The sequence below is a fragment of the Cryptomeria japonica genome, chromosome 3 (genome assembly GCF_030272615.1).
Source record: "Cryptomeria japonica chromosome 3, Sugi_1.0, whole genome shotgun sequence".
Taxonomy (NCBI): Eukaryota; Viridiplantae; Streptophyta; class Pinopsida; order Cupressales; family Cupressaceae; genus Cryptomeria; species Cryptomeria japonica.
In genome coordinates, this window is record NC_081407.1 from 202,332,754 (window position 1) to 202,359,844 (window position 27,091).

The window sequence follows — 27,091 nt, forward strand, 5'->3', positions numbered from 1 at the left end:
TGCCTCCAACATAATAAAGAATGCAAAAAACTTGAGCTTGATGTTGGAGGAGGTTGCTTTAGAGGTGACTTTAGAAAATGTTGTCCAAATTGTTACTGACAATGCAACGACATATATGCCGGTTGGAAGTGTTTCAAGAGAGGCATCAAACACTTTTCCAGACCCCTTGTGTGTCTCATTGCCTTGACCTTATTTTGGAGGACATACACGAAATTGATTGGATAAGACCAATTCTAGAAGCAAGAGATATAACAAAATATGTTTATAATCACCCATGGGTTCTTCACCGATGAGAGATCACACCAAGAGTAAAGACATTGTGAAATCAAGTGCTACACAACTAATTTTCTAAAGTTGCAAAATATTTTTAGTTTATTGAATCCCTTGAAGCAAATGTTTGTGACTCAAGAATAGATAGACTCAACTTATTCAAAGAAGGAAGATGGAGAAAGGATTGGAAAATGTAAAACACAAACTACTACTGAGAGCAGGGGGGTTGAATAAGTAGTATATTCAATCCTTTTTAACTTTAATGAATTTTAAACTTATTAACCTTCAACCTGAAATCTGAAAGTAAATAATAATAAAAACAATATTAATCCAACCACACGAGAGAGTACACGAGTTTACGTGGAAACCCATAATGGGAAAACCACAGTGAGAACGCTACTAGGATCTAGTGTCCTAATCTAGCTTCACACTTATAACTTCAATTACAATGTTTAAGTTCACCAACCCTAAGGAGTCACCAAACCCCTATCAGAGCACCAACTCTTACAAACTCCACACTTGTCACACTGAGCACCAACCTAGCATTCTCAAAACACCAAATTTAAGAGTATACAAATTACAATGGATTTTTGCATCAAAAGATTTATACCTCACAATATCCAAGGGAAAGACTTGGTCAGACTTGGGTTTTTTCACTTGATGAGAGAGCATACCCAAGGGAAAGACTTGGTAAGATCGAGTGTCACAAGGTTTACAATGATTTTCTTAACATTGCAAAGCATTCTTGGTTTGTTAACGGCTTTGAAACAAATGTTTCTGAGTCAAGCATGGCTAAACTCAAGTTATTGAAAGAAGCGTGAAGGAGAAAGTGTTGCGTGCATAGTCTTCGATAACCTATTTGCACAAAGAGCTAATGAGTAACTTCAAAAGTTCAAATTTAAATTCAAATTGAATATTAATTTTTTTTTTAATTCAAGCCTTTCCTTATAAATGTGTGAGTTTAATCTTTTTATATTTTTAAATTGTACATGTCAAAGTCCTTGGTTAGAGTTGTCTGCTTCGTAGATGGGGAACAAACACCAATGGGGTATCTATATGAGGCCATGGATAGGGTAATGGAATCTATCAAAAATTACTACAAGGGGGACCACATCAAATTTGATCCCATATGGCAAATTATTGATGGGAGGTCGAACAATCAACTCCACCAGCCCATCCATGTAGCAAGATACTTCATCAACCCTCATTTTTTCTACTCAGTTTCCTTCTCGGATCCTAGTGGAGAGGATATGGAAGGCCTCACTATATGCATTCAGAGGTTGACACCCAATGTTGACGTGAGACAAGACATTGTGGCTGAATCGGATGACTATATTGAAAATAAGGGTAAACTCTTCTCTTTAGATTTGGCTAAGAGAGGAAGAACCACTCAAACACTAGGCATACTATTTGTAGTCTTTCACATGCATCTTACAACCTACAAATTTCAAATTTACAAGTTTACAACTATTGATAATTCGATAAAATATGTTTTGACTTTGCTTTCTAACTATTCAATATTTTATTTTGTGTAGTCTTGGTGGAGAAATCGGGGTGAAAATGCCCTAAATCTGCAAAGATTTCCCCCTCGCATCTTATGCCAATCTTATAGTGCATCCAATCGTGAGCATAATTGGAGCTTGTTTGAGTCCATCCACACGAAGAGGAGTAAATTGGCTCAAGAATGCCTCAATGACCTTTTCTTTGTGCAATATAATCTTCGGTTGTGCATAAGTAAAGTAGAGGAAACATCAACCTCAGGTGCTTGTAAGCTAGTTAATTAGTAAATAAGGCTTTTTAATGCTTTAAGAGAAAACAATAGTATTAAGTTATATCCGCGAGTAGTTAGTTGCGTGACTGTTGGTGGCCTAACCAACCGCGAACTCTTTATATTGTAAACTTGTAGCACATTTTGGACATCGGATTGGAGAGAAATATGATATACATCTGTGTTACACGAATCTATCTTGGTACACTATGTTGTGTGTTATTGGTTCCATGCTAATGAATTACTATGCTCTGGTGTTGTACATTGCATATTGATGTTCCCTATGCTACTACCACTTGAACCACTTAGGCTACTAACATTTTAACGCCGTTGCCTAAATCGAATTTGAAGGTCTGAGGAGGGAAAGCTGGCGGGATGGAAGTATAATGGATCGTCCATTCGACCAAAATATCCTGGTGACAGACAGTGACATAGAAGATAACACGGAAGTAACCACGGAGGATCAGTTGACACAGGACCTGATTCATGCGTGGGACATTTCCGTGGACCGGTACGTACAGCAAGAAGCGGAACTGAGCGCTGTCTCGGCTGATACGGTACAGGCGGAACTCAACGTGAACCAGGCGGTACATGATCTCCTGGGTAGCCTTCCAAGGTTGTTGGCACGTGTACTCGTGGAACGTGAAGAGGAACGAGAGAACACACGAAGGCAGCAACGCAGGCAGCAAGTGCTCCAACAGTATCAAGAACGGAATCAAAGGGAAGAAGAGCAGAGGGACTACACACAACGACGAAACCGCCGCAATTCCAATAATTAATGCCAAATACACTCAACAAAGATTGAAGCCGAGAAGCCTCAGAGGAACAAGAAGGGAACCAAGAAGACATATTAAGAAGATCCCTGCATATCCAAGAGCAACTCGAGAGGCGCCTGAAACTCTACAAGATAGTGGAAGAAAGAGGGAGCCTGGCGGAAGGTTCTCGACAACATACACAAGCGTGGGACAGGAGTCACAACAGCCCAGAGGCACTAGGCAGTAGTGAGAATTGGGAACAAACAACCGCGCCAACCCAGTCATTCAACAATTCCCAGGATAACTTGGGGAGTACGAGGAAGATGGCACATAACTCCGAAAAACAGAAACTCCCCAGATTCAATGGACTAGGATCGGAGGATCCCGCCTGCCACTGTAAAACTTGTGTCACCATATGGCAGGCCAATGGCGAGGATGATAAGGATAACTGGCTGAAAGCATTTCCAGCCACCCTCCGTGGTATTGCCATTGACTGGTACACGGACCTACCCACCACTTCGAAGGATACCTGGAAAAGACTTGCTAAGGCATTTGAGGAGTTTCGGCTACTACGGGACGATAATGAGATCGTCACAGAAATATACAACACCAAACAGGGCAAGAGTGAGACGGTACGGTCCTACTACCGCAAACTAAAAGAATTAATTGGCAAAATGGATAATACCCCGACCGACGAGTTAAAGAAGCGATGGTTTATCGAGGGTCTGCAACCATCACTACGGAAAAAGATGAAGGTAGTACCCCCATCTACTTTCATGGAGGCATACAATAGAGCCATGGATATTGAAAGCGAGAACAAGACATCAAAGGGCAAGAAGCGCACAAGCGATGAAGATAGTAGTGATCAGGAAAGCGAGGAGTCGTCATGTACGATACAAGCACTCCGAAAGGATATGAGACGAATGATGTGGGAAATGCGGACGCAAAAGGAAGAAAGTAGGGAGGGCAGAGACCTTTGGTGCACAGAGTGCAAACTGGAGGGACACACAAAAACCAATTGTCCAAAGAAAGCTTTTTGTGACATCTGCCAAGTGCTGGGGCATGCTATTAAGGAATGCCCCTACAACTTGAAGGCAAGGAGTGCCCAGGTACTATATACTCAAGAACAGGCAACACCACCCACTACACCCACCAAGAACAAACTCAGATGCGTTACCAGGTGGCTATAGGAACAACCGGAGGGGGAGTAACAACAACAGTAATAATAATACACCACGGGGTCGCATCCAATACGATGCAAAAGGAAGACCAATGATACAATGTCGACGATGTAACGAATGGGGCCATTTTGCACGCGACTGCCAGAGTGGTGTTGGGCAAGGAGGGCTACTCTGCAAATGGTGTGGGCCGGGCAATCACGAAGATACGGGATGTCCAAGGCAGAAAGGCATGAACATGTTGGAAGTATTATGGCCAGAACCAGACGTACTGTGCCCAGAAGTACTAGCCATTACCCAATCTCATACAAGGAAACTAACATACCCTGACCCAGGCACAGAGAAGGGAAGACTAAAGGAGGCACAGAGGGAAGTAGAAAGGGAAATGAGTGAGGAATGGAGAAAGCCAGCATCCCACGAAACCACCAACACCCTACGAACCGACTCCGAAACAACCATAATGAAACAGCTACTGCAAACCATCGTGCCGATCCGCGTAGTGGATCTATTGCAGACACTACCACAACTACGGATAGCTATAAACCAAGTGGAGGAGACCAGGAAGGAGGGGAAGACGTCGAACCACAGGGAGGAAATGGAAGAAAGGAACCACTCAAAGGAGACTAATGACCCTATGTTGATGACAGTAGGGGTAGGTAGGACACCAGCCGTAGTAGAAATGGAGATTCTCGGGTTCAGGCTTACTAACACCATCGTAGACGGTGGGTCCACTGTAAACGTGCTACCTAAGGAGACATGGAAAACCTTGGGGAAGACGACACTCTGGCTACCTGCCTTCCACCTCGTAGGAGCCGATTAGCATGGCATCAAACCATTGGGCACGCTTATGGGCCAAAAGGTAACTATCGGGACACAACACTTCTTTCTAGATTTCATGGTCATATCGTTGGAGCGGAAGGGATATGATGCACTTTTGGGAAGAGGATGGCTTGTCACGGCCAAAGCAGACCACAACTGGAAAAAAAATACCCTTTCCATTGAAAGTGAGGGAAATAAATATGTCATTGACCTGCGGAACCAACAGGTGAGTCAAGAAATGGCCTCAGATTCTGACTCGGAGGAGGATAACATGAGGGAAAAAGGTGAGATAGAGCCGAATGGAGAAGGGGTGCTTTGCCTCAGTAATTGCTCAGAAGATGAAACAAGTTCTCTCAGTGGACTATTCCACTGGCAGATGGAAGACTATGAGATCTTCCAACCAGAGTGCAATGTATTGGAAATCCTCGAGTTAGGAAACGATGACACCTACCCGCCACAATTTGCGGAATACAAGGAAGGAGGGGCAGAAGTAGACAGCACACCGACACACCAATTTGAGAAAGAAGTGGTAAAATACGAGGAACCAAAGGTTCAGAGCACCAACCTGGGAGATGAAAAGGACCCAAGAGTAATAATGGTTGGAGATGATTAGGACCCTGTACTAAAGGTGGCGGCATTCAAGATATTCTTGGAGTATAAAGATGTGTTCGCTTGGACTTATAAAGATCTGAAGGGAGTACCCCCCGAACTATGTGTACATCGAATACCTTTGATGGAGGGGGCAAGGCCTGTGCGGAAATGCCCCTATCGCATGAATAAGAACTATGTGGCCAAGGTACAAGAAGAAATAGAAAAAATGCTAGACACTGGGATCATTTTCCGAGTGCAAACTAGTGAATGGGTTTCCCCCATTGTTATTTCCCTGAAAAAGGAAGGAAACCAGATCCGCATTTGCGTGGACTTCAGAAGCTTAAATGCTGTAACCATTAAGGACCCATTTCCGATACCATTTACTATTAGTATCCTCGAAGAGGTAGCAGGGCATGAGATTTACTCCTTCATGGACGGCTTTTCCGGCTATAACCAGATCAGCATCACGGAGGAGGACAAACTCAAAACCACATTTATTGTGGAAGATGGAGTTTTTGCGTACAACCGTATGCCATTTGGGCTATGCAATGCCCCAGCCACTTTCCAGGGGATCATACTCCACATCTTTGACAAAATGGCCACTGGGAACTTCAAGGCCATTCTGGACAACTGGTCAATATATAGTGATAAGGAAAACCATTTGAGGATATTGGGGAAATGCATGGACCGGTGTCCACGAGCAAGACTTGCACTCAATCCCAAGAAATGTAGGTTCCTAGTGCCACAGGGGAGATTACTCGGCCACATAGTCTGTAAGGCAGGGTTAAAAACAGACCCAGATAAGATCAGAGTTATTCTCGACATGGATAGCCCAACAGATGTTATAGGGATCAAATCCTTCCTTGGCCATGTTGGGTACTACCGACGGTTCATTAAAGGATTTGCAGAAGTGTCCCTTCCACTTGAACGCCTAACAAGGAAAGGGGAACCATTTGTATGGGACAAGGAGCAGAACAAAGCCTTCCAAGAACTCAAAACCAGATTGGTAAGAGCACCTATTTTGGCATACCCAAATTGCGAGAAAAAATTTCATGTACATGTGGACGCTTCTAACTTTGCAATTGGAGCCATCTCAACACAACCTGGATCCTCAGGCTTAGACCACCCAATATATTTTGCTAGTAGGTTACTGTCAAAGGCAGAAAGAAATTATAGCACCACGGAAAGGGAAGCCTTGGGAATGGTATATGCAGTACAAAAGTTCCGCCATTATCTTTTAGCCACACCATTCACATTTTTCGTGGATCACCAAGCACTCATGTACCTGGTCAACGAACCGGTTATTCAAGGACGGGTAAGCCGATGGTTGATCTTGCTTCAGGAATTCACTTTCAATGTCGTGGTGCGACCAAGGAAAAGTCACGTAATGGCTGATCACCTGTCTAGAATAAAATCCAGGGAGCCAGGGGAAGGAGGAGTGAGCGAAGATTTCCCCGATGGCCATTTATTCAAGATAGCCATGTTACCTTCCTGGTACAAGAAACTCGGGCAGTATCTTTCTACAGCAACATTTCCAGGCGACATGAGCCCAAGCGAGAGAAGGAAGCTTGCACTAAAAAGTACCACGTTTCAATTGATCCAAGCGCTCCTATATAAACTAGGGCCGGACGGTATCCTGCGAAGATGTGTCCTAGAGGAAGAAATTCCTGGAGTCCTAAGAGAATCTCACGAAGGACTAGCGGGAGGACATATGGGGCTGGATACCACGACATGGAAAATTTTGCTAGCAGGGCTCTGGTGGCCTACACTTTATGCAGATGCGAGGGAATGGGTGACCAGCTGCGACACATGCCAAAGGGCAGGTAAGCCACTCAAACGAGACTTCATGCCCCTGTTCCCGTCCCAACCACAAGAATTGTTCGAAAGATGGGGACTGGATTTCGTAGGACCTCTGAGGACGAGCAAGGTGCATAGATGCCACTACATTGTGGTGGCTACAGAATACCTCACTAAGTGGGCCGAGGCCAAAGCTTTACCCGACAACACAGCCTTGAGCACCGCTAAGTTTCTCTATGAACACATTGTGACCCGGTTCGGGATACCCCTACAACTCACGAGTGATAGAGGGGTACACTTTGTCAATCAAGTGATACGCAATATGACAACAGAATTCAAGATTTTCCACACATTGTCTAGTTCGTACTATCCCAGGGCGAATGGCCAAGCGGAGTCCACCAACAAAGTACTGGTATCTATTCTCTACAAGACGTGTGGAGTAGAGCAAGGAGATTGGGAAGAGCGATTATCAGCAGTATTGTGGGCCTACCGGACAATGTACAAAGCGACAACCACACACACTCCCTTTCAGCTTATGTATGGACAAGAGGCAGTGATGCCAGTAGAATACACTATGCCAACCTTGCGGATAGCAGTGCAAAACAGATGGGGGGATGAGGAAAGCCTAAAGGAACGACTTATGACCTTGCAAAAATTAGATGAGCGCCGCCTACTGGCACAATGGGCCATAGAAGTGGCTCAGAACAGAAGAAAAGCTTGGCATGATAAACATCTAAGGCGGATGAAGTTCTCACCAGGACAGCTGGTACTCAAGTACAATGGCCGGAATGAACTCCGACCAGGTAAATTTCGACTTCGATGGCTAGGGCAATACAAAGTAAGGGAGGTGGGAAAAAATGGAGCTATTAAATTGTCCAACCTGGATGACAGCCCCATCAAAGATCCAGTAAATGGATCAAAACTCAAAATCTACAAAGAAAGGGAGTCCATAGCCATTAATATGGTGGCCATTAAAATGGTGGAACCCATAGGGGGCCACAAGGACAAAATGATGGTGATTGAAAAAAATAAAATAGCCAATTTCCAAACAGAAATAAAGTGGAACAAAGAAAAAATAAAGAGAGAAGAGGACGGAGAGAGAAAAAGAATAAGAAAAAACGCAAGGCAAAAATATTTAAAAATAAAAGACCAAGGCAAAATATCAAAAAATAAAACCAAAACATTAAAAATGATAGCAAGAGAAAAACATAAGAAGGAAAGCAAGGAGAAAAGGCACATCACTCATACCACCGTACGCACAACCAAGGGAAGGAAGGGGAAAAGGACGTGGACAGGAAGCGAAGCAACGAAGGCCACGCACGAGAGCCACATTGCACGCACAGTGGGCGTACGCGGGGTGGGCGTACGCAGGGTGGAAGAGAGAGTACGCAGCGGGGAGGAGAGAGCACGCATCGGAGTGAAGGGGAGAGTACGCAGCAGGAGGAAGAGCGTACGCAGCTGGAGGGAGAGCGTACGCAATGGGGAGGTGTGTGTACGCAGCAGGGAGGAGGGAGTACGCGGAGTGGAGGCCAGTGTACGTAGCAAGGAGGAGGGCGTATGCAGAGGGGAGGCAAGCGTACGCAGTGTGGAGGAGGGCGTACGCGGTGTGAAGGTAAGCGTACGCAGCGTGGAAGGGAGTTGTGGCGTGGGATGGGGACACAGCACCAGCAGCACAACACAGAGCAGTTGTGCGAAGGGGGCGGCACGAAGGGAGAAAAGCACGCAACCACCAGCGTACACAATCAGCAGACGGAGGGGTAGCGGAATTCGGCTACGACGTACGCAGCCCCCGGGAAATAGGCTACCGATCACGCGGCACCTAAAATACACAAAACCTCAGCCTCAACCATAGAGTATAGGCCCACAGCCCTCGGGTACAGCACCATACACGCACAAGATGGTGAAAGGGAGTCACGGCAACCCTAGAAGGGGAAGTTATGATATAAATTACAAAGCTAGTACTTCTAACAAGCAAGCAATGGCCATGCCAGGAACCAGTAAGAAAAGCCAAGAGAGGGCATCGGAATAGGTGAATGTAGAGAATGTCACGTTTGAAGGAGTGCTTGGAAGCGAGTGCAGGAAGTGGTGGGAAAACAATAAGGAGGACCACCCCCTAAAGAGTTCATTGAAGAAAGCAGAAGTTGATAAATTCATTTTTATGGCCATCTTCAACCTAAAAGAATTTGAGCCTATATTGCGTGCCATGGTCCATGGGTATGAGCAGGATAGGCATAGATCAATAATTGACTATTTGGGATAGACAGTGGTCATTTCCTATGCACCCAAAGAATTCAGCAAGGTCTTCGGCATTCCCAGTAGCGGCGATTCAGCTATGAAACCGTCAGCAAGAATGCCTATAGAAGAAAAGAAGTGGCTCCTGGAACACATCTGCGGCGACGCACTCACAGAAGAGCAATGGAACAGTTTATGGCAGAATAGCAATAGAAGGGGCCTAAAGAAATCTTATCTCACCTCACCAGAATGGAGATGTGTCCTAGATATCATAAAGAGTAAGCTAACAGCAGCAAGCCGAGCATCCGATGTTGCAATATGGATGCTACGCCTCATGCACGGATTGAGTAATGGCAAAATTTATAACTGGGGCCGCGTCCTTTCCAGCCGGGTGAAGGAAGCCATGCTCCTCAAACACAAGACCCTATACGTGCCCCATCACCTCATTGCCCTCTTCTTGGAAGCATTGAGAACTCAAATGGCATTGGAAAATAGAGGAGGTTTTGTGGCCTCAAGTCGGGTGGAGCCCTACAAGCCAGCCATGCATTATTGGCTACACCTGGACACTTTTACAGTAACCACAGAGACAACACCGAGGAAAAAAGCAAGGCAAGAACTGGCAGGGAGCATAGAAGATGGAGGAGAAGAAGACAACAATTCTGAGGAAGAGGTAGGGACAAGGGAAGAAGAAACATACATATCATCTTCAGAAGAAGATGAAGGAGAATTCAGGATGGAGCCAATGAGCATGGAACAGGAAGGAGGACACGTAGGAGGGTTGCGACAGGTAGGGACAGGAAGCTGTATGGGGTGCATACCAGTCGTACCAGGATGGGGAGTAAGGAAAAAGTTCCTTTTAGAACCAGCATAGATTCCCATCACGGCACAATTGGTAACTGGGGTCACAGGGACCCCATCTCAATTAGTAGACTTGAGGGGACACGCTGGGGCCCACACCCTTCATATAAGCACAACCAAGGGCGTAGAAGCAGCTAGAGTTGTCGCATTAGTAGTAGCACCAATAACTGATCCACTTGCAACCATGGAGGTAGGAAATACCGAAGGGGGAATACACTGTGAAGAGCCAGAGGGAGACAAAGGAAAGGGGACCGAGGAAACAGACATGGAGACAGAAGCAGACAGCCTGCTAGCGAGATTCCAGATGGACATAGAGGTTCCACCTCCTTCACCATCACTGGGGACTGATCAGCAGGAGGAGAGCCTGAGGATTGAAGAAATCGGGAAAGGGCACAGTACGTCCTCACCAGCCGAGGGGATCCAAGAGTGGGAACCGGTTGCGCAGCATTTTCTTTCCGAGTTGGAAGTAATGAGGGCAGCCACGGAGAGGATGATAGACCATTCTCGAGGATCTGAAATGCCTGTTATAGTAAGAGCAACGGAAGCACTACTGGCGTTTATGATAGAAGGCTGCGTGAGGGAGTTCTCAGAGAAAATTAGGAACCAAGGTTGGCCCGACACGGAAACTCCGGAGATAGTAGCAGAATGGGGAGTACCACAAATCCTTAGTGGGCATACAGGAGGTAATCAAGAAGTAATGAGAGCTCTCACTTCCATAGAACAGACTTTCCGCATTACTTTCTTACAGCTCCAAAGGATGACCTGGAAAGCGAACAGAATGGAAGGAGTCCATACCTTAGCCCTACAGCGAGAGAGTGAGCTGAAAGAAACGATCCAGGCTATGGAGCAAGAAATGGTTCAAGAGAGAACCACGCGACGTGAAATAGAACGGAAGTTGGCTGCCTCTGAGAAGGACCGAATGGATACACTCAGGCTTCTGAAAGCCACTCAAGAGAAGCAACTTCTTGCTGAGAGGGACCTGAAGATACTTCGAGAACGGACCACTAGGGGAACAGGGACGTCCTCTTGTCCCTCTAAGTAGATATTTCTTGTTATTTTGCTATGGTGTTCGTTTGGAAGACGAACAAGTTTTGGGGGGGGATGATGTAAGCCAGTTAATTAGTAAATAAGGCTTTTTAATGCTTTAAGAGAAAACAATAGTATTAAGTTATATCCACGGGTAGTTAGTTGCCTGACGGTTGGTGGCCTAACCAACCACGAACTCTTTATATTGTAAACTTGTAGCACATTTTGGACATCGGATTGGAGAGAAATATGATATACATCTGTGTTACACGAATCTATCTTGGTACACTGTGTTGTGTGTTATTGGTTCCATGCTAATGAATTACTATGCTCTGGTGTTGAACATTGTATATTGATATTCCCTATGCTACCACCTGAACCACTTAGGCTACTAACAGTGCTCCAATTGATTTCGATGATATAGATCCTTATAGTGATTGGACGACGCAAAAGCAACCTCCATTCTATACAGAAGATGAGATCTATGATTTGGAGAGGCAAGCAAATGAGGAGGGGTGGATTTGAATACAGATTGGATGACATTGAGGAGGATGAGAAGGTTGACAATGATGAGTCATTGTCAGTACCAACAACACCTACCATCCAGGATGGAAGTCGAGTCACAACCTGTCACGCCAAGTGAGGGGGCATTGCCACTACGGACTCCTAGGACTAGAGATACTTCTCCCCTAGTTTTTAATAGAGCTCGGAAGAGGAAGATGTAAAGTGTTTTGATGTGGTGTTTATGTTTAGTTTTACAAAGACTATTTGCTATTTTGATTTTGTTTCAGACAATTAGACATCAACATTCCATGTGAAGATGCCATTTTGTACCCAATTTCCATTTAAATCAATCAAATATAACTAGACTCGACTTATATCTTTTATGTATTCATTTATTGACTCATTAGATGCATCTTGTCATTAAATTTTGCAAACAAATTGCATTTTTAATGAAATTTAAGTAACTTTTTAAGTTGTCGAGTTTTCACCGAGTCTGAGTCTTTCAACTTTGGTCTCTCCATCTCTCTCCCTCTCCCTATACCTCCTTATATCTCTATCTCTTTATCACTCTATCTTTCTCTCTCTCTTCTTCTATATCTCCCTATCTCTCCCTCTAAATTGTTAGGATAAAGTGATATTAACCTTACAATCCTAAGCCATTCATGTCTCCATGTTCTTTGGAATGTGTTCCCTATTACATGTGAGAAAACTATTAAATATTTGTATATTATGGCTATTAGTAATTGCATTTTCAAGAGGTGATAAATATAAATCAAAATGGATAAAATAAACTCCTTTCCACATCCATATTGAGACATCAAGGGTCATGCATAAGGAAACCAAGTTTGGGAGAGAAAAAGTATCCACTTGGGGATCAAAACAGTCACTGCAAGTTATGGAGCACTTGGAATGTATAAAAATTAAGTGGCTTTGGGTTTGTGCCCATGAGGAGTCACTAGAAGAGTTATTTATTATTTTATTATGTCTATTGGCTATTCATTCTCCAAGGCATGGGTTTTCACAAGTGCTTTTGACCCCTTGTTTTGGGAAAATAGCAGTAGCTTTTCCTCTCCCATTTGGCTATAAATTGGAGCCAAGGCATAGTTGTTTATTCATCAATTGTTCATTGCTTCCAAGTAGTTCAAGAATCACTTGGAGAACTATAGTGAAGTGTATTATTGTGGTTCTCTATTTTGAAGAATAATAATATACTTGTCCTCGTTCTCTGGTGGATTTTTTCACCGAAAGGGTCTCTCCACATAAATCTAGTGTCTCTTTTGTTATGGTTGATTTTGTATTTTTTTTGAATGGTGCAATCACATGTTCATTTCAGATTTAGTTTCAGATTTAGTTTCAGATTTGTAATCACATAAGAAAGTTAATATTGCAAACTTTCTTCACTTTGTTTCTCAACATACCTATTTATTGTCTCCCTTTTTCTCTCTCCCTCTCTCTATTGATCCCTCCCTCTCCCTCTTCCTAAACCTCTATATCTATAACTCTTTGCATCTCTATCTCTATCTCTTTATTCTTCCATTTCTTCCTCTATCTCTATCTTGCTATCTCTTCAACTCTCTCTAGTCCTACATCTCCCCCTCTCTATCTCTCCATATATATCAATTCCTATCTCTGTCTTTGTCTTCATGTCTTGCCCTCACTCTCTTTATATATTTATCTCTTCCATCTCTATATATCCCTCTCTCCTCTCTCTTTATCTCTCCCTCTCCTCTCCATATCCCTCCCCTTCTCCTTCTCCATCTCCATCTCCATCTCCATCTCCTCTCCTCTCACTCTTTCCCCTTCCATCTCTCCCTTTTTCTATCCCTATATCTCTTTCCATCTTCCCCTATTGCAAATATAACATGAGTTTGTTGGTAATGGAGCCTAATCATCTTCTTGATTCAGAAGTTTTGTTTCAATTATATTTCGATCCTTGTAAGTGGATGCATAGTTGATTTGAAGCTATCACTTCTCCATTGATAACTTTGTTACACAACCAATTGATCGCATGTACTACATAAATGTATGCAAAAGAAAGACCAAAATTTTCCCCTTTTGACCTTCCACACCTCTTTGGCATACCCATTGTACACCAAGGTGCAATTGCTAGTTGTAAATAGGTTCTCTTTTGCTGCAGAAGATGCACAAGGTAGGTGGTGGCCAACAAAATCATTGTATTTATATTACACAACCTTTTCCATTACATTATTTATCAAGAAGCAGATTTCTGGTTTGCAACAACCATTTGTGTTGCAAACAGGTTATGAGGTTCAAAAAAGTAAAATGGTATGTTTACATTGTTTTTCTTCTAATATAGCCCAAACACAGCTGAATATTCAGCCCATTATAAAAATCTTCCCTAAGATCGAGGGTTTTTTTAGTTGGCATTTTGTTTTCAAAATCCTATAGGATTTGGTGGAGGACATATCCACAGCGCACTCAAGGCAGCAGAGTTGTGACATAGGCATCCCAGACACCTGCCCATATTACTACTCCTTTCATTCAGTTCAGTGATGAAACCCTAACTGGAAGAGCCTGGTAACATAGCTTCTTTTTAATGAACAAGCATAATGTAGTGCACTAGCACTGTTTTAAACTTTTATGCATATTGAGCCTTGGTTACTTTTTCAAAAATCTAATTAAACTAGCAGACTTAAATTGAGAAACTCAATTTGCCTGCAAATTTTCATCAAAATCAGACAAATTTGATTTTATTCTTTTTGCTGCACATGGATAAGACTTTTGCAGTTTCATATTCTTCCATTTTTCAAGCTCAAAATTCTTATGTTTTCTTTCATTCTCAATACCAACATTTTAATGAGAAAGAAACAATTCCATGGAATTTATTTGCCTTAAACACATCTTTATCCTTACAACCCATTTATACAAAGCATGTACAAGTTAATGTTCGTTGAATGCATTTCAGAAAAATGGAAACATAGTAAAATATCTTCCATCAGTTGTGGCTCATCAATGATGCAATTAATGAGAAACTCTCACAAATAGGGTAAATAATGTACTAAATGACATCTCATCTAGTAAATGTGCTTTTAGATTTCAAGGATAGAAAATCAGGCTTCTACAACATTGGTAACAAAAGAAATGGGATCCCTATTTAGGAGTGCTATCCTCACTTTGGATCATTGACTATTAGCAGTACTACTACCAGACTCAGACTCAGAAAAATATTCACAAAGATTCAATACTAAAGACACTGTTCAATCCCCAAAAGTATATTTAAAAAGGGCCAGTGTTACACAATTCTGCATGCCTCAAATGGGCCTGCCCAGATTTGGAATTATAAGATTCACTGAATACTTGAAGAGTCCTGCAGCCCTATTGGCCACAAAGCCAACTATAGCATAGAATGTAAGGGTTTTATTTATCAATTCATCAATGAACTGTATGGTGACCATAACTAAAGGAGCTGGGTTGCATTAAAATTCTTCTATGCAGTTTATGGCAGATTGTTATTTTTGCTATGTTAGCTGTCTGTACCAGTTCCCTGAGATTTTAGATAACAAGACATTGTCAATGGAATTTGCATGCAAACAATTCCAATTCATATTGAAATGACGATAAAAATTACACCCTCAATAGAGTTTCTCATTGAATATAGCTATTACTCATGCTGGAATAAGAGGCATTTAGATCAAATAGGATATGACTCAGCACACTACAAGTTCCTATTCTTGGGACTACGAAACATAATGACAGTTTACAGAAACTAAAGGCTCACGTTGTAAAAATGAATACATGAATACAGGTGAATGTGTGTTCACAGCAAGATATATACATTTATTCTATAAAGAATAGTATATACCATTTAAAGAATATCCATCTCAAACTCTGTGATATGATTATTAATAAAATTATCAATTGAAATTTTTAATCACATATTATTGATTAAGCCTTATACATAATTAACAGTACTAATCTTATGCCCTAGAATATTTTGATTTTAAACACAGAATATCTGGATATCTATGAATTAATGTAGTAGATCAGTTACCTAAAGTCTATTTTAGTATAGCTACACCTACCTAAGAATAAAAGGAAAATCAGCATGAATTTCATTTTCAGTTTCAGATAATTTATTACATCCTCATTTGTGGACTCCTCTAAAATTCCGCTTTCAATTCATTTGGAATTTCAAAGAAAAATATGGAAGCAAAAGTCACAATGTTAATGCATTTTTCAAGTATTAAAGGCTACTCTAATACGTAAATTAACTGCTAACCATGGTATTAAAAATTTTGTGGTTGTTTAACTGAGCATAAGAATGATCTATAAGAACAAATAATATTCTTGAGGACTACCCTAAACCTTAATTATAGCCATTTATGATGCACTACACACAACAAACATTTAATATAATTACATTTACTAGGATTTTTGTATGTTAAACAACTAGAAAAATAGACTTAAGTAAAATGAGGCCTACCAGTTTAATATCTTCCTTTCTGTAATCAATCACCCTATCAACACCAAAGTCTTTAAGAAGTTTTTCCTTCTCTTCCCCTCCACATGTCGCAACTACCTTATTCCCTGCTATTTTTGCCAACTACGAGCAAATGTAAAACATAGGTCAGGGGCAACTCTCTTTTTCGTTTGAAACAAACAAAAAATAATTTGCAAGCAAAACAAGGTAAACAAAAGATTTACATATAGCTAATCATTGAACCTTCAGAAGTAAGGTTGTAGATTAAAGGACTTAGGGGACAACCAAAGAAAATCATTTAATATAATTATTAAAATTAATGATATAGTATTATAGACAAGTGCAAAAATAAGGATAAAACTCTATAGAAACTTAAAGTATGAGTCATGAACAAAATATATTATAATTATGAAGAGAAATTGATTCACAACAAAACAAAAATGAGCTGACATTACAACAACAAAACCAAAAAGGTTCACTGAAACTATTGTAATAAAAATAACCTTTGTAAATAAAAATCAATTTACGAAAGTTGTAACTCTTCGATTAGATTTGATTTTTCCTATCATAATGTATACATATTACATACCATGGAAATCTTTATAGAACACCAAAATCATCTAAAAGTTCATTATGTATATATATATATATCTAAACTAACATTTCTTGCAAGGGAAAGAGTAAGAAGGAGAATATGTAAAATGAAAATCTAATCCTAAGGTGATGCACCAGATGATATATTGAAACTCAAACAAACAAAATGACACACAGTATGACAGTAATAATAAAGCTCTCCTACACAACCCAATAACTCATAATCTCTGGACCAAAAATTAATAAAAAGGCTGGATAATCGTAGTCCTAACTATATTGTGTTTGGGAGTTAAAAATCACTAATATATCAAATACACTAATTTGTGCTAGTTTGATATTTTATATACATTACTTCATTGTTTATATAAAGGGGAGTGATGGTAACAAATCCAAATCCCACGATGAGATATATTATTCATACCACATAATTGTGGTCAAGTTGAGTTTAAATGTGGCTGAAAAATGAAACTTGAAATGTAAATCAAGGATAAAGATTTCAACATATGCCATTCATATTAGTCCATGTGCATTTGAAATCACAAATATGGGATGGTTAATTTTGTTTCAGTGGCTGTAGAGCAAAGCATTTATCGGTAAAAGGTTATATAAAATGGAATGTGTACAAAGCAATAAATATCAAGAACATCCATTGTGATTGGCAGTCTCCTCAGATTTTCACAATGTAAGCATGTAAAGATTTTAAAGCGTATCTTTTTCTCCATACTCATTGAAGAGAAACAATTACTGGCAATAAGAAAGAAAGCTACGAGGATTTTTAGATATTCATGATTGGCTCAGTGACTCGGGTATGTGCTGAGGTCTACTTTTATTGGGGCTGAATCTGAGATTTGTATCCCCTTGCATAGATAAAGGCAGAAACAAATGTCTACCATAGACAAAATTAGATGAAAAACAGCTAAAATCAATTGTTCCAATGGCCTCTCTCCTTTACATTGAAGGGGTTTCTCACAAAATTTCTAAAATTCTTCGTAAGAAAGGCCTTCTTTGTACTTTCAAGCCTTTCTCAACGTTGGGAAACCTTATCCCTCCTCTTAAAGACCCTAGGGACATCTACCTTGAGTCGGGTGTCTACAAAGTTGTGTGCTCTTGCGGCATTCCCTATATAGGTGAAACTGGTCGCTCTTTCAAAACAAGATTGAAAGAGCACAGTGCTAACATCAGACATGAACGTGCCCTAAAGTCTGCCTTGGCTGGCCACTCTTCCTCCACTAAGCACCATATCTGTTTAGAAGATGCTCGTATCTTGTCTAAAGAAGATAACATTTTTAAGAGAAAACTCAAGGAAGCCACTGAAATACAAAACCACCCATCTAATCTTAATAGAGATGATGGGTGGAACCTAAGTTTCTCCTGGCTTCCTTTGTTAAACAACCTTAATGCCCGTAACCATCTCCTATCCTAGCCTCCCCTCTCTTCCTTGTTTGTCCCCCTCCCTTCTTCCTGCTTCCTCCTCCTCTCTTTCTTCATCACGTATCCCCTTCCATCCCCTTCCCCTCTCCCCTCTCTCCCCCTTCCCTTACTTGTCAGGCTTTTCCCCCTTGTGTCTTAGGATTTTTCTTTTTCTGTCTTCTGTTCTTTGTTCTTTCTTCCTATGCTTTGTTGTGTTTGTCTCTTTTTTGTTTCTTATATATATATAGACTCCCTCTTTCTTTTATATATTTACATATACACACATATATGTGTGTGTGTCTATATATATATATATATATATACATACATATTTATACTCATATATACGTAGTATGTACACACACACACTTTCTTTTTATAAAAATACATATATACATCGTGTGTGTATATATATACATTTATATATACATATATATGTACACAGTGTGTATACACACACACATTTATACACTCATGCGCATTGATATTTATATATGTCCTCACTCTCACATGATCACAAACACTGATATTTTTATTATTATTTATATTTTATGCACACATCTTTTTCATTTTTTTTTTCTATTATTATTATTTTATCTTCTGTTTGTATATGTATATATACACACATATACACAATCTCACACACACAATTATATATATAAAATTGTGTATGTATCTTTATTAGGTGTTAGTATTGTTTCTCTATCTATTTTTTTGTTTGTATTTGATTTTTTAATTATTTTAATTGTTTTTTTGGTTTATGGGTCTTTTTTAATCTTTTCTTTCCTCTCTCCTTGAACTATGTACCCCCCTCTCTTTTGGTCTTTTTATTTAGTCTTGGTCTGCAATCTATCATTTCTTTCTCTCAGTTGTTCTTCTCATCCTGATGATGGTTCATGGAGTGTGAACCGAAACGTTGATGCAAAAGTTTTCACACAGTTTAATACAGAAATCTTGCATAATATCAACATGGACTGTGAAAATACAATGAATTTGATCAATTGTTCCAGTTAAAAACCTAGTGCATATGCACTAAATACAGATAAGAATATAGTTTTAGAATTTAAGACAGGCCAATACTTCAATCCAACATAAGGAGAACAATATTGTTTGGACGTATGTAGAAAGTCAAAGATAGCAAATCCATGCTTCGTTACTATAAAAAAGGTATCAAGCATATTATCATTTAAGGAATTTTATTTTGAATGGAAATGTGAATGGGTACCAACAAAGTCTTCCTTAAAATGAATTTTCACGAGCCCATATCATTACCTGAACAGCAAACTGTCCAGTTCCTCCAGCAGCAGCCGTAACTAGGACTGTTTGTCCTGATCCCATCTTTCCGGCCTAAAACCATGCAAAACAGAAGCTTATACCCAGTGGAATGCATAAAAATTCAACAGAAATGGAACTTTAAGGTAAATATATCAAGCAATTTATAATTTTACATCTTCAGAGGATTAGACAAAAATAAATAAAAATAGGAAATTGTATGATACCATGCAATAGACAGAAATATTCAAGATTTAATCATACTTTCATTTTAAAATATTTATACAGATGAAAAACTGTTCATTTTACATTTTTTTTTTCTGCTAGAAGTATAAGAAATTCTATTGATAAGTTCTTTGATACAGAAATCCCACGAAAAGATAACATGGACCAAACTTCTGGGTGGTGTAAAAATAGGAGAGACTGTGAACTTAAGAAAGATAACAGGAAACAGCGATACTATAGATTATCAAAATAAAGATTTATAAAAAATAAAATGTGTAGGCAATAATCAATCAAGTTTCTCGACATAAATAATCACAAAGTCAAATCTCATTCAGTTGGAGATTATAGAAACACAAATCAAAAGTCATATTTGAAATAACTATTAAATTGTCAGGCTTCTAAGAAAACGAAATTATCAACCAATATAATGTGGTCATGTGCAAGGACAATAATTGTCCTAAAGAAAGTTTTAGAGAACCTGTTCCAAACCAATTGATGCTGTAAGGCCTGATGTAAGCATTGCCACCACTTCAGGATCAGGCCTAGGCACTGGTATTACATGTTTTGCAGGAATCTACAAAACAGAAATAAATCAGAACCAATTTAAGAAATTACAAAGAGATATTTACAATGCTCTGCATAAAATCCAAAAACTAGAAAAAAAGTTGATAAAAACAATTCATGCAGAATAAAAAAGGACACATTGGTTAGCACTAGCAATGCATGCCTCACTGAATTCAGCATATGCACCATATGACATGGCTGCAACAGGTGCACCTATATATAAATTCTGAACAGAATCACTAATCGCTGCAATTATTCCCACGCTCTGCAAACAAACAATATTAAGATGTAAGCATTATCCTATATCTAATATAAACTGCTTATCTTGCAAAAGCAATAGAATTGATAAAATGTTTTTTAATACAATTCAAGTTGTACTACTCGAAATCATTCTTTGTGCATCTGTATATGTTTGATTAAGTATGTACATTTCATAATAATCATGCTTGCATTTTGATGGTGCAAGTCAAATTTTCTTAATATATATCAAGTTGTATCAAGTTATTTTACATGAAATTATTCTTTGTGCATCTGTGTATGTTTGATTAAATGTGTACATTTTCTCATACTCATTTTGATTGTGCAGGTCAATTTTATGCGTACTCAATAATTGTAAATATAAAAAACCATCTTTAGTCAATGAATGTTCCTTCAAAGTGTGTGATCAGAATTTACACATAATATGAATTCATCTTTACTTGCTAAGTGTGATATCAGAATTTACACATAATATAAATTCATCATTACTTGCAAACCCTTGCTCTGACCAAGCATCAACTCCAATCCATTTACAAGTAGTCAACAGATCTAATAAAAAGCATCAAACATGCACAGCTAAATGCCAAAGCAATGATTCATACTGGAACTGCTTAGGCAATTTTGGTGGAATGTTATTTCCTTGAAAATGATTCTGTCTTATGGAAACATTTGTGAAAAACAGAATGTCAAACATTTCTGCATTATGGAAATGTTTCTAAATGCTTCTTCCCATTTTGGTAGCATTTCTGTACTTGAGATATGCTTTTAGAAAGGGAATAAATACATAACAAAGAGAGCAACAGGAAATTGGCTTAAGCAAGGTCAGGTCTGCAAACATGGGATCCCACTTCTCTAGCCATAATAACCTATTCTTTCACAAAAGACAAAAGAGCCAACAAATTTTCAAAGAGGAGCAACAAAAACATTTTTTTTGAATTGAAAAAGAGACTTTCCAGGCTTTCTGGCTTGAACTATGGTTTTTTCCTAGCAGATCAGTAGGGCACAAACTGAAAAGAAAAAACGGCAGTTTTTTGGGTTTAGACGTTTGAGCATTGAAAAAACAAACACTTCTGCATAATTTAGAGCCATGAGCATTTTTTGTCATGCTTATCATGATTTGATTTCATTCACACAATTTATACCATCTTATCGATTCAAAATTGACTATGTTAGCCAAAGAAAGGCTGACAGCCATGCATGTAGGAGAGCATCTGTAAGATAAGAATCTAAAAAGACTTTCATATTATTCCCTTCAAGGCCAATGATCGATTTTTGTGGCAGTTGTAGACAGTCTTATCAATTTTTTTCTCAAGAGAAAAGGTTCATCATACTGTGTATAACTTGTCCAATTAAAAAGCAACAATATGAATAAACAATGCAGGAGTTTGTTTACTGGGAGAAAAGAGTAGTCATATTTTTATAAAAAAATGAACACACAAACTCAACTAATTTAAATAAATAAATAACATTCTAAGTTCTACCAATTTTTTATAAATTATACATATGGAATTTTTGAACAACTTGTTCTTCTGACTGCATCCAAACCAGAATTCTTTATTTACAAAACAAGCTTTTACACTTTTGATGCAGGAGCATCCCAAGAAAGTGAACAACCTGCATCAATAAATGTGCTAAGAAGGTTAGATCTAACCTCAGCTCTCTGGTGGTCATGGACATCCATCACTTCCGATATTGTAGTTGCAACTGCCCTGGCAGACATGAATGTAAATGTGGAAGTATAGACAGGCACATGAACTGTTTGACAGAATACTTTGAAGAAATGTTGTATCATGGATGCAATGATTTTAGGATTCACACAAAGTGAATCTGTCGAAAGGGCTTCATATACTTTTAAGCAACTGCTAGCAGGCATAAAGCCAAATTCTACAACCTTTGCCAACACCCTAACAGCCAGTATGGGTGTGCCAGAGTAGAGTAAGGAGAATAGCATAAGGTAAAATGTTTAATTGCAGATTCTAATTTACTCAAGAATGTGCATGGTATAGGAGACCGATGCAGAAGTTAAGACAGCCATCGATTTGGATAAGAAGCCAATCAGTCAAAGAGTCAAATGAATTATTGAATGGCAGAAATAATTTGCAGTTTATTAAAATTGCATATGGAACTAGAAGGGGAATCAATAACATCAGTGAACAGGTGTTTAAAATCTTTCAAAACCAATTTAGCTTCCAATGAAATGGCAGTCAGCCTTAGCGTGGAAGATAAATCAGCTCATGGAGAAACAAATGTGTAGAGATAGATTAAGAATGTGAACCAATGGTGTAGAGGTGGGACTGCATAGTATATAACAACAATCCAAGGCAGGCTGAGTTGGATTGTGGTAGAGGGCTTTGACAGACAAATCGGCCCAATAATAGAGGGGCTACATAGAATTAAACCCGACCAAGTTAGAAGGGAAGCTGTGCAGGAGGTGAGAGGGCATGGAATAAATTACTTGAGTATAGTTTGAAAGAAGAACTGAGACTGCATAGTGAGACAGAAGGGAATGTGGGTTGCAAAATGTAGTTTTGGATTGAGATCGATCTGTGAGAAGGAGTGTGCATAGGAAGCTGTAGTGACTGTATATGCAGAGGAAGGCCATGTGAAGGCCATAAATTGTAATTTGTTTTACATATGAATATGTTTTGATGAATTGAGTAAAGAGATGAAATTTTGGTTGCAATCTTGTATGGATTTAATAATTAGATTCAGAACATAGTATTGCTTGTATAAATTGAGAGTTGTGTTTGAGTTTTGTAAGATAGTTCTGTCTTGCATCAGCTTTGAATTTATACAAAGGACATAATATTTTTCCATACAAAGGATATAATAATAACAAACTTTATGCCTTCTCAGTGGCAATTAAGGAAAAGATAATTAGGGACCCACTATCCAAGAATCCCAAACAATGCATTGAGATAAACATGGATAAATGATCAATTTAATGACAGCCTATCCTAGCAGCCATGTTGTGGACCATAAGCAACACCTAATTCATTGAAAAAAAACATTCTATTAAGCATGCTATACACAAGCATCGTTGCTGTAGAACAGTGATAGGATTTTAATTTGTCCTTTTTAAACTAGCAAAAAAGGGAGCATGTAAGGTAGAACCTTCAAATTAGATGGGGAAGCTCACTTGTAAAAGATAAACTTAACTAAAATCCTAGAAGAATAGTTTATGGACAAACTTAAATTTTTCACTTGTATATAGTTTGCTTTTGGTGGGTGTAAACATGCAAAAAAAATAAAATCATCTATCACATCTGTTTTTGCATTACAAATGCAAGACTAGAATGGTTCTTCGGTCTTCCACACAAAAATGAGAGGTTTTGTATATTTTCTGACTCTACAAATAACTAAACCTTTACAGCACAAACACATACAGTTTTTTGGTTTAAAAAATACATTGGGATGCATAGTTGAACTACTCGCCAAAAGAAAAAACTAACCAAGGCCCCAAAAAAAAACTCGGTGAAAACTCAGCAAAAACTCAACAAAAACCTCAGCAACTTAAAAAATTGCTTTAATTTAATACAAATGCAATTTTTTTACAATATTCATTGAGGAGATTCATCCAATGAGACAATAAATGAGTACACAAAGAAACAAGCTGAGTCTAGATATATTTGATTGATTTAAATGCAAATTAGGTACAAAATGGCATCCTCTTGTGGAATGTTGATGGCTGATAGACTGAAACAAAATAAAATAGAAAATTGTTCTTGTAAAACTAAAAGTAAATACTACATCAAAACATTTTACATCTTCCTCTTCCCAGCTCTAGTGAAAACTAGGGGAAAGATAGAACTAGAGGGTCTAATCCAAGGAGTCCGATATGGCTTCTCCACCTTGCCAAAATTAGGTTGAGGGTAGCACCCTTCGTAGGGGTCTTGGGGTGAGAGAGGGGTAGAGAGATAGGTCTAGATCTTGGGGAGAGAGTGAAATAGAGTGGTAGAGAGAGGGAATAGAGGAAGAGTGATAGGGAGATAGATAGGTCTAAAATTCGAGGCAGATAAAGTGAGTGAGATAGCAAGAGCGAGAGAATGTCGATAGGAGCCTACTGATTGCTGAAATTTGACTAAGTCTGAAAATTTAAAAGATCTTCTAAAACCTAGAATTTGCATTATAATTCCTAGAGATAATAAACCACTCTCAAACATCCTGCCAATATATACATGAAATATAACTTCAAGTATAAGTCTTTTTCCTTTCTTATGCTTAAATGTTATATTTCATGTATATATTCAAATAAAGTGAATGAGACTGACTTGAAAAAAAATAGATAATATTTTGGCATGTTTGGGCCTCTTTTTTTATGCAGCCGAGTTTCTGTCGGAAACTCACCGAGTTTTTGTGAAAAACTAGCTACAAACTCAACGAGTTTTTCCCAAAAACTCTGTGAGTTAATGGCATAAATACTCGCTGAGCAAAAAAACTTGCTAGTTTTTTAAAACTCACCAAAAACTTTGCGAGTTAATGGAATAAAATTTAAATACTCACTGAGCAAAAAAATTCGCGATTTTTTTAAAACACGTCGAGTACTCGGCGAGTATTCTATCTATGATGGGATGTATATGCACACATGAGCTGAATGGAAGATTTGATTGCACATATAAGACAAGATTTTACAAATTCAACATCCGATTGTTGTATACAAAACTATAAAAACACAAATCGACAATATTCACAACATGAAGCCTATAATTATTGGTTTTATGTATTCAATCAATGAAAATTATCAACCAAGACAATATCTCCTCGCACAAATAGACCTCGAACAAGTGATAGTGCAAGCTCCAAGGGAAACAAAAGGATTTTCAGACTATGAATACTCATTAAGATACCCAATTCTAGTGCAATCTGGAACAAACATTCACAGTTGAACTACGAGCAACAATAAGCTCAAACTAACCTTGCACATAGACCTACAATCAGTAAGCCCCCAATGGTATGATCTTGAAATTGATCCAGTGCCCTCACACTTCACCATTAAAACCACTGAACATTAACTAACTAGATAAAGAGAAACCATGCAAACAAATTAGGGCAAATAACAAAACACCATGCTTCAATGCTCCATTCATTTGTTCTAACTGCCATTACAACAATTTATGTCCAATAGTCCTATTCTATTCTACTTCTACTCCTAATTACAACTATTTCTAACCTGCTAGCTTCCTAAAATCTAATCTTCTAACCCTTTACAAAGAGAGGCACTGGCCTTTTATAGATTTTACATTTTGAATCAGTGGCTAGGATTTAACCCATCCAGTGGCTAGGGATAAAATAATAATGAAATATTCCCATAGAAAGCACTCTAAAGCAATCCTATCCTTGCTTCCAAAAACAAAGAAATAAAACTTCTTTATATCAAACTAATTCTAAAGCAAATAATAAAATAAAGGCCTAATAATAGGCTCAAATCCATCTCCTCTAAAAAAGAGCAACTTTTGCCACTTAAGATATTTTTTAAAATCTAAAAAATTTGACATGCAAATTTCACTAAATACACTTAAGATTTGCCAAACTTTCCTAAAGTCAATGAAACTTGTTGAAAACTCGTGACTTAACAAACACTCTTATGCCAATCCTTTGGCCCTAATTCAAATATCACCATTCCTTTTATGCTACCAACAAATACCACCAAAACCAATTTGTGAATCCAAAGAAAATGATACTTAGGAAAGTAAAGAGATATCTAAAAAGATAAATAGGATGATATTTAGTGGTAAAAGCATCAAGGCTTTCATTAGAGAACTTCTGGTTCAAATCCAAGAAGACATAATTAAGTGCTGAAATTAGGTAAAATACCACATCTAGCACACCAAGTTCAAGTCACAAGTGAATTTGATGGAATATAAATCCCTAAGTCATCACAACTAAGCCAAATGTTACCCAACAAAGGTGAATTCATCAAACCAAAGGAAAAAAAAAAGAAGTCTGCAAAGTATAACATGCATTCAGTAATAAGGAAAACTAAATTTTCTATAACAAAGTTTAAATCGGTAATTATGAAAAAGAAAACAGATGTACCTCAAATCCTGCATCAAATGGTAGACGAGAACCGGCTTCCTTTTCATTTCCAAAGTAACGCCCTGATGAGTAATTTACCTATAGATTTCCAGATCAAAGTTACGTATCTTTCACATTTTACAACCTAGAAACGTGGATTTAATCATTTGCACATGTTCAAAGTTCAAACTGAAACTTCAATAGCTATAATGAACAATCAATTTAAAAAGAAACTAACAAAAATGTTAAGGATTTGAACTCTCACATCACTGGCATTAACTCCTGCATATATATTTTTCACAAGTACATGACCAGGTTTAACAGGTAGCTTTAAGTGCACTCTTTCAATTTTGGTAGCTTGTCGGAAGTTGTGGTCTAACTTAAAAACAACCCTGCAAAACAAAAACAAAAATAGAATAAATGATAATTTATTGACAACAACATTTTAAGAGGGATTTTAAAAGTTTAAAAGAGGCTAGTTCCATTAGTGAAATGTTGTTCTGCTTAAAATACT

At 38.6% G+C, this 27,091-nt stretch overlaps 1 protein-coding gene across 2 annotated transcripts in view; it reads right to left on the reverse strand.

The window, feature by feature from the left end:
- The window catches only part of LOC131034248 (uncharacterized), a 310,534-nt gene that overhangs the window by 103,439 nt on the left and 180,004 nt on the right, over nucleotides 1-27,091 (reverse strand). For both annotated transcript variants that reach the window (XM_057965668.2, XM_059218164.1), the window contains 6 exons: nucleotides 26,843-26,969; nucleotides 26,599-26,676; nucleotides 20,468-20,569; nucleotides 20,219-20,314; nucleotides 19,516-19,590; nucleotides 16,243-16,362 (listed from right to left, as the gene is read on the reverse strand). In XM_057965668.2, coding sequence (XP_057821651.1) covers nucleotides 16,243-16,362; nucleotides 19,516-19,590; nucleotides 20,219-20,314; nucleotides 20,468-20,569; nucleotides 26,599-26,676; nucleotides 26,843-26,969 — 598 coding nt within the window. The remainder of the gene's footprint in view (nucleotides 1-16,242; nucleotides 16,363-19,515; nucleotides 19,591-20,218; nucleotides 20,315-20,467; nucleotides 20,570-26,598; nucleotides 26,677-26,842; nucleotides 26,970-27,091) is intronic.